Below are 13,777 nucleotides of genomic sequence, written 5' to 3'. Positions count from 1 at the left end.
CGCTGGACGCCATTTTAAATATGTGCAAACATCTTGGCATGTTATTGAGTGAAAATACTAGCACGATGTTATTTGAGCCCACAAAAGATCAATACGACTTAATATATTGATAAGTTTAAGAATTATATTAATTATTGTACATTTTTATGACTTTGAATTATTTACGTGAGCTAATCATTCGGAACTCCTTTTTCCCCGTGTATGGAGAAATAGTCAACAGCCGAATTCGTCACATACGCAGTGTTGACTGCAAGCAGGGTTTCTCACGCCAGAACGTAATAAAAACCAGAACGTAATAAAAACCAAGTTACGATGTTCCTTGAGCATGAAAACTCTTGACGAATTAATGAGGATTTCTATGGAGGGACCACCACTTTACAGACATGGAAATCTTCTAAAAAACGACGAATATATACAGGCGATATTGTAAACAAATAAGGAAAATAGTGTACTTGCGATGAATGAATGTATCTTGTTATTGTTATATTTTATGAATGTATAAATAAATAAATGATGATAATTGATTACTTGTTTTCTTTTATTTATAAGGTGGTGGGTGGGTATAAATGTCGATGTGAGATTGGATTTTTGTGTGACTATCCTTGACCCAATTAAAGCCGATCGACATTCCAATAGCATGTAGTTTTTTACTTCTTATGCTAAAAATAGCACCACTTTCTATGTGAGAAAAATGTGGAAGCCCTGTTTCAGACGATTATGGTGAACAAGATCTGTATATTGACTATCTAAATTCCCCATTTTTCGTCACCCAAAATTTGACGCCCTATAGCTACTTCTTTCATGGGGTGGGTTTCAAAAATTTATGCTCACGTGAACAAGCAACCTCCCAACATGTGATGCAAAAAATAAAAATGACCGGAATCGACATAACAATAACCCATGAAATTAACCTGTAATTTCCCTATTTTGGAGATAATTAACCGTAGTAAAGTAGATAAAAAAAAAGCCTAACAATCTTTATTTCTTTTCATTCATATGGTGTTTACTACCAGCCCTAAAATACATTAGTATCTGTTTTATAAAAATGTCTTGAAAAAAATACTTTAAAAGGCCTGTAATCGAATGGTTCATCTCGCGCCGACGGGAATTGGCTTCCGCAGTTGTCCATGAGCTTCCACTGGAGTATCGACGTGCTCAATGAAATTTTCTCAACAAAAGATATCCATTACTCCGAAATAGACATTATTTTAAATAAAATAATCCAAACAAAAGTGAAAAATTCACTCAAAAGTGAGATTAGAACCACGAACAAGCAACCTCCCAACATGTGATGCAAAAAAATAAAAATGAGCGGAATCGACATAACAATAACCCATGAAATTAACCTGTAATTTCCCTATTTTGGAGATAATTAACCATAGTACAGTAGATAAAACAAATAGCCTAACAATCTTTATTTCTTTTCATTCATATGGTGTTTACTACCAGCCCTAAAATACATTAGTATCTGTTTTATAAAAATGTCTTGAAAAAAATACTTTAAAAGGCCTGTAATCGAATGGTTCATCTCGCGCCGACGGGAATTGGCTTCCGCAGTTGTCCATGAGCTTCCACTGGAGTATCGACGTGCTCAATGAAATTTTCTCAACAAAAGATATCCATTACTCCGAAATAGACATTATTTTAAATAAATTAATCCAAACAAAAGTGAAAAATTCACTCAAAAGTGAGATTAGAACCACGAATCGCATGATTGCCCCCTTCCCACCCCCTCACCAAGTTGCTTATCCCAGGTCCCGAAGGTCCATGTCGCGGGCCCTGTTCAGGGGAATATCCTAGGGCCTCTCTTATTCCAAATCCGGCCCTGAAGGTGTAGCTGACGGCGCTCGACACAAGGCTGCGTTGCTGTTAAAATTGGAGCTTCCACATCTCTGTATTGCAGAAATCAGTGGATGTGTCCAAAAATGAATAGTGGAAACATGCTCTAAAATTTAACATTTTGTAGTCATTTTCGGTGACCTGTTGGAAAATGAAACCTTAAAGAGACAATACAACAAATATGTTAAAGAGACAATACGACAACACCAAATATACAATAAATACAAATATACACTTATATACAGTACCACATGGAACAAATGATGGCTATGGATATGATGAAAAGGTATACAAGTCAAAAAATTTATTTGTCTAATTAAATTTGCAAAACAATGTATCACAAAAGCTTATTTTTAGCACTTTTCAATAAGCTCTATATTTTAAGTATGTTGCATTCCGGTCATTTTTTTTTACACCTATTGATACTATGTGCTTAGCACTTCAAAACCATCTGAAGAAATTCTGCTTGCGACCATGAAAGAAAAAGTTACTGTGTATCTTTTTCTGTACTGCACGGACAATGTGAATATGGTACCCTAAAAGAAGTCCCCCAAAAATTAGTAGGGACTGATTTTTTTTTTTCAAATTAGTGCTGGGTTGGAAGTCGACCACCCGCTTTATCAGACAGGGTGAAAATTAGAAGGTTGCTATTGCACCATAGAATGCAATCTGTGCTTAGAAAGGGTGATAAATACATATGTGAAAACCAAAATTTTACCCAGAAAATGACTATTTCCAGTACAGTCCTTTATAGCGACATCAGGTTGTAACCACTTCAGCATTTCACCTTTTGCCCCTAGGGAGTGTCATACCGTTTTGTGATTTTTGCCTGGTCTTCTCTTAATATTTCGTCTAAAGGAGTTCACATACTCACAGAAAACATTGACTCTGTCTGAGATATTCTACCTGCAACAAATGTCAAAGAATCCAGAGTGTCCTAGGATTCTTTAATCATTATTCCCATTTTATTCCCAATTTCGCCGGTGTAACAGAGCCAATTCGTAAACTTTTTCTAGTTCATGGGAATGAACTCAAACTTCAGACAAGGCTTTGAGTACTTTGAAAACTAGTTTAACTTCACCCCCAGTTCTAGCTTTCTATCGAACTGATTTGCCAACTTATGTAACATGCAATGCCAGTGATTATGCCTTGGGTGCTGAACTTTATCAAATTCAAGATAATGGCGAAATCCGACCAGTCGCATTTGCTTCTAAAATACTTACTGACTGCGAACGTAAATATAGCATTGGTGAAAAAGAAGCCTTGGCATGTACCTGGGCTGTTAAGAAATGAGACAGATACCTGAGAGGTAAACATTTTAAATTGGTTACAGATCATATCTCTTTAGTAACACTTTACAGTCGACTAAAGATATGTCGGGACACAAACCAGCTAGAATTGCAAGGTGGGCCGCAACACTTCTAGAGTATGATTTCCAGGTGATATACAAGAAAGGATCAACCAACGTTATAGCTGTCACATTTACATAAACAGAGTACTAGTGTAGTAGTGAATCACAACACGACAGTGAATTTGTGTGTGACATTTCGATAGATGAATCATATTTGTGTGAATCTCTCACTGTGAATTCTGTGAGAATAACTCATAATGTTCTTTCTGAGGAAACGTGTAAAGATGATGTGTTGAATCAAGTTGTTGAATTTGTGAGTACTAATTCATGGCCATACAAAAAATATCTTAGTGATGATGTGTTACCATATTTTCATATTCGTGGGGAACTATTTGTGTTTGGAGACAATTGTTTAGGTCGTGGAAACCGAACTGTCGTTCTAAAATTGTTAATAAAAGATGTCTTAAACTTAGCCCATGAAGGTCATTGTGGGATTGTAAAAACAAAACAAAACCTTAGAACGGTCGCATATTGGCCAGGGATCGACAAGGACACTGAAAATTTTGTAAACAATTGTGACAGTTGTGCCAATAGTGACAAATCTGCAAAACATTCCACTGCTCCTTTAACTCCACATAAAATTTCTAAATATCCATGGAGTGATATTACTATTGACATTCCAGGACCATTTGAATCTGCACCTCAAGGGTCTAAATTTCTGATTAACCCTTTCATTGCGTGTACCCGGTAGTACCGGGTATTATAAAATGTCGTTAAAATGCGCGTACCCGGTATTACCGGGTACTCAGTATGGCCCTCGCTAAAATTAGCACCGTAGTTGCAAGTGCCATCTTTGTATTTTCTATACACTAGAACATATTTCCACGTGTTTCAAAGCGGCAAACCGTAAAATGGCAGAGTGCATAGTGACAACGTAGACGATGCAATCTTGGCGAACTCGTAATGGCATCTTCGCTGACCAAGGTGGAAATTTCGAGGCGGGTACTGATGCACATAATTCGTTTCCAGTTAGTTGATAATAATAGTAGTCAGGACAGTGATTGGTAGTATGAAGTGCGTGATTTGTTGCGCGATCTTCCGCCTATGGCTATGTCTCACGTGCATGACGAACATAATAGCCCTACATGTATGTAGTATGTCTTTAGTAGATTCTGACGATAATTCTGATGTTGATAATAATGCTGGCCTGCTGGATCGTAAAATACGTAGGCAATTCCTGAGTCCCGAACGTGTAGATCTATTGACTGACTATAGTGATAATGATATGGGACTTGAGGATGAAAGTGAAAGTAAAAACAAGGTATTGCAATCCGCACGTGGTCATGGCAGCCGGAGACATGGTGTGCGTGTTCGTGGTGGCATTGCTCATGGCTGCTATTGATATTTTTGTTCATTTTATATATCTTTATCAAAATCCAGTGAAAAAAACAAAATCCCATAAGTATTTCATGAAAAAAAATTCGTTTTCATGTTAGTTTTAGTGAGAAATGAAAAATCCAAAATGGCCGCCATGACGTCACGTGACTACATGATTATGCGAATTTCCAAAATTCTATTTTTTTCTCTTAGCCCAACATCATGCCCATCCAAACACACAAAAAGAATTTTCATAAAAGCTTCCATAAGTACTGTTTGGCATTTAGTTCCAAACACACTTTTTTCCTCAAAAAAGGATCTAGCACAGGCAGTGGATTTACGTCTAGCATTGAAAGGGTTAATGTTATTGACTAGTATAGCAAATGGACAGAATGTTGTATGACTGATAATATCACTTCTCAATCTGTTATTAATTTTCTTGAAATTATTTTCAGTACATGGTAAATTTTTGAATCAATAACCAGTGATAATGGCCCTCAGTTTATAGATAAAGAGTTTACTGAGTATTTAGATAGTCTAGGCATAGAGCATATTCGCACCCCTAATTACCACCCTGAGTCAAACAGATCAATAGAACGTATGAACTCAACGGTTAAATCTCTTTTGCAAGCAAATCTTAAGTCTAAATCTACTTGGATTAAGTCCTTAGTACAAAACATGCGACGACAAATCAAATACTCTTTTTTCTTATGACCGGGAGAGAAATGCGGACAAAATTTAGTATGCTAAAACTGTTCAGTAATGTTCATTGTTTTAATGATGTTTATAATGATTACGTGTCAAATAAACAAAATCTGATGAAAGATAAATATAGAGTTGTAAGTCATAAATTTAAAGTTAATGATTTTGTGAGAATTAAGTTGAAAAATATTCAACATGGTCATAAAATGAGCTCTCATTATTCAGATCCTAAAAAAGTTATTAATATTCAAGGCAATGTTTTAACTTATTAGGAATGCAAATCGTAGGGTTGGCTTGTGAATTATTACTATTCACCTTTTAGGATGATGGTAAAAAATGGCATTCCAATGACTTAGTTTTGTATAGAGCTGAAAAGGTGAATAGTAATAATTCACAAGCCAACCCTAGGATTTGCATTCCTAATTCACATCCTACAAATGAGTGTTTAAGTTTTTCTAAACGAAGTAGAACTAAACCTATGTATCTTCAAGATTATACACAGTAAAATAGTGTATTAATTATACTTTCAATGATTTATTCATTATTTAAAATATTATTGTGCAAGGTATGACTTTAAAAAACACAATATTACAGTGTTATAGATGTACATTCATAAAGGTCTAATGATTTATTCATTGGTTCAAACATTCAAACTAGTTGAGATAATTCATGTATTTCTTTGCAAGAAACTAATGGTCAAACATTCATTGTAAACTTGTTTAACTTTCTAAGTATTGAGTTGTATAACTGTTAGAAACTGTTCTTGAATATTCTGAAATGTAATTACTATTTTAATTATATTTATGTGGCAAGCTAGTCGCTGTAATGTTAAGTTTCTATTTTCTTCAAAAGAAGGGAAAATATGTGATGTCTTTACAAATTATTATTAGTATGTCAACAATTATCTTCGGTAGTTTAATAACTGTAATTTATACGCATGCGTACTACGTATGAATTTGTGCATTTTTCCGGAGATGAGCGTTGTTACTTGCTGCAACCATGTTATAGAGATGTCATGCTTTCCATAATAAAGCTACAATGTATTATAAGTTTTATCGTCAGACCCAATCAAAATACAACGTACCTACAATTGTCCTAAATCTAACTGTCAGTCGTTTGTAGGTAACGATTTCAATACACTGAACAGAACAACATTCAGTGAATTAAATACCCTCCATAGATACATATAGTATTACATTATGAATATTGAGTTATCCGACTTAAAGCTGAAACGTATAGTGTTCTTATTCGGGAAGTTTCCATACGGTTATGAGTTTTCTAGGTTTATTTGCTGACCTTAGGAACAATTCTGGGATGAGACAAATTTTAAAGAAAATCTACCGAGAAAACACAGTTGGACACATTTTGAGCTCAAAGGCAATACATTGTTATTTGGTCACGGACTATGTGTAAATGCGCTGGTACAATTTGCCATTATCACCAAGAGGAAATGATGACATGCATATAGGTAATGATATTCAAGAAATACATGAATTGTTTGACAAGATGATACAAGTAATACATTTTCACCCTGTAAACTCAACCATCCGCGAGTAATTGTATGTTTATGGTTCCAATGGCGGCCATATTGGATTTATACTAATTATTGAATGTATGACGTTACAACGTCACAGGGACGCAATTTTAAGGTTTATTGGATTTATGCTAATTGTTGGCCGTATGACGTTATGACATCACAAAGCATTGTTTTTCTAGTTCTCTGGTTGCACTTTCCTATCTTTTCGTAATACCTTTACGTCCTTCAAACTCAACCATTCCCGAGATATTGGAGTTTTACGGTTTCAGTGGTAGCCATATTGGATTTATGTTAATTGTTGGCCGTATGACATTATAATGTCACAAAGACGTCACCCGCCTTTTTTTTTTCTAGTTCTTTGGTAGCACTTTCATATCTACTCATAATACATTTACATCCTCCAAACTCAAACGTTCCCGAAATATCAGAGTTTTAAATTTCAATGGTGGCCATATTGGATTTCTGCTAATTGTTGGCCGTATGATGTCACAGGGACGTCATTTAGCTATGTTTTTCTGAGCCATCTGTTCCACTTTCCTATCTACCCATAACACATTTACACCCTCCAAACTCAACCATTCCCGAGATATTGGAGTTTTAAGGTGCCAATGGCGGCCATATTAAATTTATGCTATTACTCGAAAACTTATCTTTTTTGTTTGGGAGATCTACAGGAACCCCTTTACCAGATTCCATCGAGAGAATTTCTGTTGCAATTTGCTCTAGGTATCCACTCCATATGGCTTATCTTTACCAGACTATTTGTTTTGTTTTAGGTAAAGGCATCTGAAGAAAGTATAAACACATTCAGAGCTTCCCTTTCTAAATTAGGAGATGTGTATGTAAATGATGCTTTTGGGACAGCACATAGAGCACATAGGTAAGCATACATTATGTAAGTTTCTGTCAGGAATTACTGATAACAGCTTCGTTGTCTGTGCTATAACAAAACTCTTCATAACATGATAGTTATGCTTGTTTTACAGAATACACAAGGTTTTAGGGTAAGCCTACTGTAAATCGGTATCATGATCCAATTTTTCAAATATTGACTGATGTGGGCAAAATCTCAGTAATGAGTGAAAGGTTCTCCCCTCTACAATATTGTTATTTGATAAATGGAGTTACTGTATCTTAACCTATGTTGCATATGTTTGAACTAAATCTAACCCAATTATATTGATCATTTTTGCTGCGCCATATTATTTCACAAACTCAAACTTTTTACTACTTTTTATACTTTTTTCACTTTTATACTTTTTTCACCGACTTTGCATTCAAAAGCAAGTATTATATGATAATTGTTATCTGCCAATATTAAGATGTCAATATCTAATTAACGTAAGTTAAAGATAACTTGTTACCGTATATTAAATGCAAATTCTGGCTTGTCTGGGTAAAGTTTGTAGTTTGGTAGTCTGATTATTGGCATGTATTTGATGAAGAAGCCTATTTTTTTTCAAAGATATATGATAATTATTTTCAATTATTCTGAAAAACCTTGTGAATACCCTTGAGGCTAAAGTTATCACCAGGTTGTAACAACCATTATGAATTGCTTATACACTAGCTGTGGTGAGTGTTTGTTTTGTTGCACATCTTTTAAATACATTGTTTGTTCGTATTAATTCTCTAGCATTTCTTAAAGTGTTACACATCATTGAGCATTTCTTTAGTTTTCTTCCGATGTATTGTTTATTTCATCCAACTATAAATGTTTATCTGTGATTTGAGTCAAATGACCAAACAGGAAAGATAAATAATTTAAAGCTTGTAAAGAGTAAGTATGTAAATCACCATTTGGTTACTGGATCATGGTTTCGTTGTTATAAACAAATCCCAATGGGTGGCAAGTTAAAAATGAGTTTTGTACACAAAAGAAAGTAATTAAATGTCATCTTCACTGGTTTTAGGGGCTACCTATCTACTTATTTCATTGACTCCCTGAACCCCTTGTGTATCGCTGAGATCCCAGTTTAGATGTCCTCCTGTAACATAGCCTCCAGCTACATCTGACCCACTGTATGAGAGTTGTTGTTGCCTTCTACCACAATTCTTTTAATTATTGAATAACTATATTTTCAGTTCCATGGTTGGATGTAAACTTGCTCAAAAAGCTTCTGGGTTTTTACTAAAGAAAGAATTAGAATACTTTGCCAAGGCCTTGGAAAATCCTGCCAGACCATTTTTAGCAATATTAGGCGGGTATGTTATACTTTTGGTCAATACAGGTATCTGTGTTTCTTATCTTCGATCTTCCATATGTTCATCATTGCTGTTGCTTACCAAGATGGGAGGTTGGGGTGCCGAATGGTCTCATTTTTCACTCAGTTAAATAAAATTTATATCAGATATCCACAGAATCACTCAAACTTCCAAACTCTGTGTATGACGTGCAGTTTATAATCATTCAATAACGTTTGTAACAAAATGGTTACCATTGTTATCAGAGGAACAGTGATAAAGTTAGCAACCTTGGGACACATTAGGATCATCATTATGGAATACAACACCGGGAAGTGAACATTAGCGACTTTAGGATGAACTATGCTATTTTGTGACAAATTAATAAATTATCATTTTGGCTAGTCATTTGGTGAAATTTGCCAAACACATTGGTCGCTAAAAAGGGAATACTTATATCCCTGTAAGATGTGCAGTCCCGGCCTTGAAGATAAGCTATGGATTTTTGGAAGGATGGGTTGGGGTTGGGGTCAACTAGAAATTCTTCTGACAGCTTAATGGTCTCATAGTAATGATCATCAAGGATCCGAGAGCACACTGTCCCACAGCTCTTACAGCCGACCCCTTAATTAACCCAATTGACACTTTCCCACTGCTCTTATAGCTTAACGCAGCCAACTTTAAACAGCAAATGAAGCTATTGATTGAATTGGCATGATCTACATTCCATGCTTTAATGTGATGATATGACCTTGTATTAAGTCAAAGTATCAAAATTCATTTAGTTCTTTTTCTTAACCCTTTGAACCCTGAAAATATTTTTGGTGACGCATATCCTACCCTGACTTTACAGCACGATTTTGCAAAATGACATCATTTTAATTGGAACTAAATGTTAGGTGTGAATTTAATATTATATATGTTTATAATTGTGTGAAATGATGAAACAAATATATTTAACCAGAAAATTTAACTTTTATTCAATTTTATGTCCAATCCATAACATTGGGATGCCAGCAGTTTTGAACTCTGCTAATATGGCGACCACGCCCTATTCCAATATTTTTGTCACCAGCCATGTAGATCAACACTATTTACAAATTGATCACAAGTACCGAACGAGTGTTATCGTCGCTGTCAATTTCTTTAATATTTTCATTTGAATCAGGGCATATTCACTTTTGAAATCGCTTCCATTGCCGTAATTTGAACCATCAATATCTTCAACATTATCGCTCGTTATAAAAGCTAGCGCAACCATTGCATTTAGTTGTTTAGGACAAACAATTCATCGACAGATTTGGCGAAACTGAAATGTAAACAAGTGGAAGGAAGTCGCTATTTACAACAGACCCAGGGCAAACGGTAAACGGCGCTTTGATTGGCTATTTTGTTATGGTTAAAGAAACATGTCGGAAGACACGCCCACAAGCCGCAAAACCGGCATTTCGGGTATATGTGCTACAACGTCAAAGCCGGTTTTGCGGCATTTCGGGTTCTAAGGGTTAAAAACAATAATTTCTGACTAACGGGGTAAATATAAATTTGATATAGGAATTATAATGTTTTCTATTCCTTCTAGAGCTAAAGTAGCAGACAAGATCCAGTTGATCGAAAATTTATTGGATAAAGTAAATGAAATGATAATTGGAGGAGGAATGGCTTTCACATTCCTTAAGGTTATAGAAAATATGGAAGTAAGTACAGAATATTACTGTTTTACATACCTCAGTCCAAATAAGTATACAGTGAGTATATTTAGCCCAGCAGCAGAAAAGTCATACATACTCACTAAAACAGTGTTAAGGCAGTCAAATGGTTTAATGAGTGTACTTTAGATCATAAGGTCTGTCATTGGGTGAAGTGAGGTTGTTTCGATTCCCAGCTCTTACATGACAAAGGGTAGGGTTGCCTGTTCAACTTCATTAGCTTTCTCCAGATCCTTCGGTTTCCTCCCAATGCTAAAGACCCCAACCATTGGTTTCATGCCGGCCATATATAGTCCAGGCAAGATGATGTTAGTGCGGGCAAAAAAGTTGCAGTCCGAAAATCAGAACTTACAGCAACTATATTTGTTGGCATGACAAGACAGGACAAATGGCGACTGGACAAAATTTAGTGTAACCGTTCATTCACACGAGTGAAGCTGGTGTCACTAAATAGATAACAACTCATTAATTACTAGAAACAAATTGTTTATCACACTATCTAACGTAATGTAACCTTAGCCAAAAATGCTCATTGTCGAACTTAGTAAAGATATTGTTGCAGTGAAACTATACACCAAGTTTTATCCTCCCCCATCCATTTTGTCCTAAATTCGTGATCATTGAAATTGCTTATCTCTGCTTAGCTCCGCTCATTATCAAATAAAAAACATGAAATATCAATTTAATTTGCAAATTTTCCATGATTTATCAAAGATTAACAACAATGAAAATTTTGAAGTGGAAGCCCTGATCCCAACGCACTAGTGAATTATTAAAATAAAATTGAACCATATGTTAGTCCTGAAATGACCTAGTTTGTATGGGTAGATATCAAACCCCTTTTCTCTCACTATAGCAGTATATCAATGTCAGCTAGTAGCCTCCCAACCCTCTACAACCTCATGTAATTAGATAAATCAAGTAACCTCAACATTTCCTCTAGGCACTAATAGTGGATCTAGCAAAACGGTGTACATCATAATTTATACTTCAAAATTTTATTAAATTAAAATCACACTATTGTAGAAATACACCCACACAGCAGACAGCCATAAATTTATGAACACAATACAATAGAGAGATCCGATTTCTTAAGGTTATCCTTTTCAAGTTTTCTTTTAGGATAAGCTGCTGTGTATTGCTATATTTGTTTTGAGAAATACTGTACCTGCTGTGGTATGGAAGGGTATCACTGCCAATATTAAATGCTCTGCTACAATGTCTTTTCTATTGATTATATGTAAAAAGTGCAATGTACAAAATCATAATACCGGTAATGATAAAGTCAAAATACCTCTAAGGCAAGAGTTAAATGTAAAACGTCAAATGTTAAGTGTTAAATGACAAATGTTTTGTGGGAAAATGCTTTTTTTGACGTGTCTACATTTTACATTTCTCTCATTACATTTTACATTTGCTCTCTGCCACATCCCATTTGTCCTTCACGCATTCTACATAGCATGTTTTGCACAGCATCAACTTGCATATGCAAATGTAGGATACCACGTGACTTATTAACATATACGGAAACCTGGCACACTATAAGCCAGAACAACGATATTCACGACACTATAACAGGAAATCAGCCTAGCACACAATAAAAATTTACTCACCTTGACACTTTGGATGGCACTTTATGATGATTACGGGGGGGTTCAGGGGTAACTGTGCAATGTCCAAATACGGAATTTCAGGTACCATGTTACATATTAGTGAAAATCACATTCATTTCTGTTTGTAAATATGTAAATAGTTTTCTGGTACAATCGTATTTTCATAATTTAAATCCAATAAATATCACAATATTAAAGGGGTATTCAAGTAAATATACTGGTCTAAATACGAAATTCCAGATACCATGTTAAGTATAACTGATTGCTCTTTTCAAATATGCAAATAATTTTCTGGCACAATCATATTTGCTTAACTTTACAAAATAAGATTAAAGTTGAAGTGAAGGAAGGGTGGGGGGGGGAATAAACTAAACTAAAATAAAGATACAGGGCTTAATCAAAAATTCTCTATGTCCATACTAAAAGATGTATAGTCATTCCTCTCTTTAAATATATTATTTATTTGTTGGGCACAATGCTTATATATTGTTGTTTTTTTAATGGATCAAAGTAGGCTACTCAACTCTGTTTATAGAGAGACCGGAAAGAGTGGGGGTGTTTAAAATATAAAAATACGGGAATTAATACGCAATTCCAGTTATTGTGTTATAAATTACTGGAAAGTATGTTTCTTTGGCTGCTTGAATCTATTAATTATTTCCTGGCACATTCAAAATTACGCACGGTTTATGGTGTGCCAGCTTGATTTCTTTTGTCATGCGGTGAATATCCTTATAGTGCGCGTGTGCCGGGTTTCCATATATGTTAATAAGTCCCGTGATATCCTACATTTGCATATGCAAGTTGATGCTGTGCGAAAGTTGCTATGTATCTTTATTTTAGTTTAGTTTATTCCCCCCCCCACCCTTCCTTCACTTCAACTTTAATCTTATTTTGTAAAGTTAAGCAAATATGATTGTGCCAGAAAATTATTTGCATATTTGAAAAGAGCAATCAGTTATACTTAACATGGTATCTGGAATTTCGTATTTAGACCAGTATATTTACTTGAATACCCCTTTAATATTGTGATATTTATTGGATTTAAATTATGAAAATAAGATTGTACCAGAAAACTATTTACATATTTACAAACAGAAATGAATGTGATTTTCACTAATATGTAACATGATACCTGAAATTTCGTATTTGGACATTGCACAGTTACCCCTCATAAAGTGCCATCCAAAGTGTCAAGGTGAGTAAATTTTTATTGTGTGCTAGGCTGATTTCCTGTTATAGTGTCGTGAATATCGTTGTTCTGGCTTATAGTGTGCCAGGTTTCCGTATATGTTAATAAGTCACGTGGTATCCTACATTTGCATATGCAAGTTGATGCTGTGCGAAACATGCTATGTAGAATGCGTGAAGGACAAATGGGATGTGGTAGAGAGCAAATGTAAAATGTAATGAGAGAAATGTAAAATGTAGACACGTCAAAAAAAGCATTTTCCCACAAAACATT

The 13,777-nt window shown here is 35.0% G+C and overlaps 1 protein-coding gene across 1 annotated transcript in view; it reads left to right on the top strand.

Moving 5' to 3' along the window:
* The window catches only part of LOC126829642 (phosphoglycerate kinase), a 65,180-nt gene that overhangs the window by 39,140 nt on the left and 12,263 nt on the right, over nt 1–13,777 (top strand). The window contains exons 5-7 of the mRNA XM_050559644.2: nt 7,583–7,686; nt 8,892–9,011; nt 10,573–10,687. Coding sequence (XP_050415601.2) covers nt 7,583–7,686; nt 8,892–9,011; nt 10,573–10,687 — 339 coding nt within the window. The remainder of the gene's footprint in view (nt 1–7,582; nt 7,687–8,891; nt 9,012–10,572; nt 10,688–13,777) is intronic.

This window comes from Patella vulgata, chromosome 8 (genome assembly GCF_932274485.2).
Source record: "Patella vulgata chromosome 8, xgPatVulg1.2, whole genome shotgun sequence".
Lineage (NCBI taxonomy): Eukaryota > Metazoa > Mollusca > Gastropoda > Patellidae > Patella > Patella vulgata.
The sequence above is the reverse complement of the archived record's forward strand: the minus strand, read 5'-3'. Positions and strand labels throughout refer to the sequence as shown.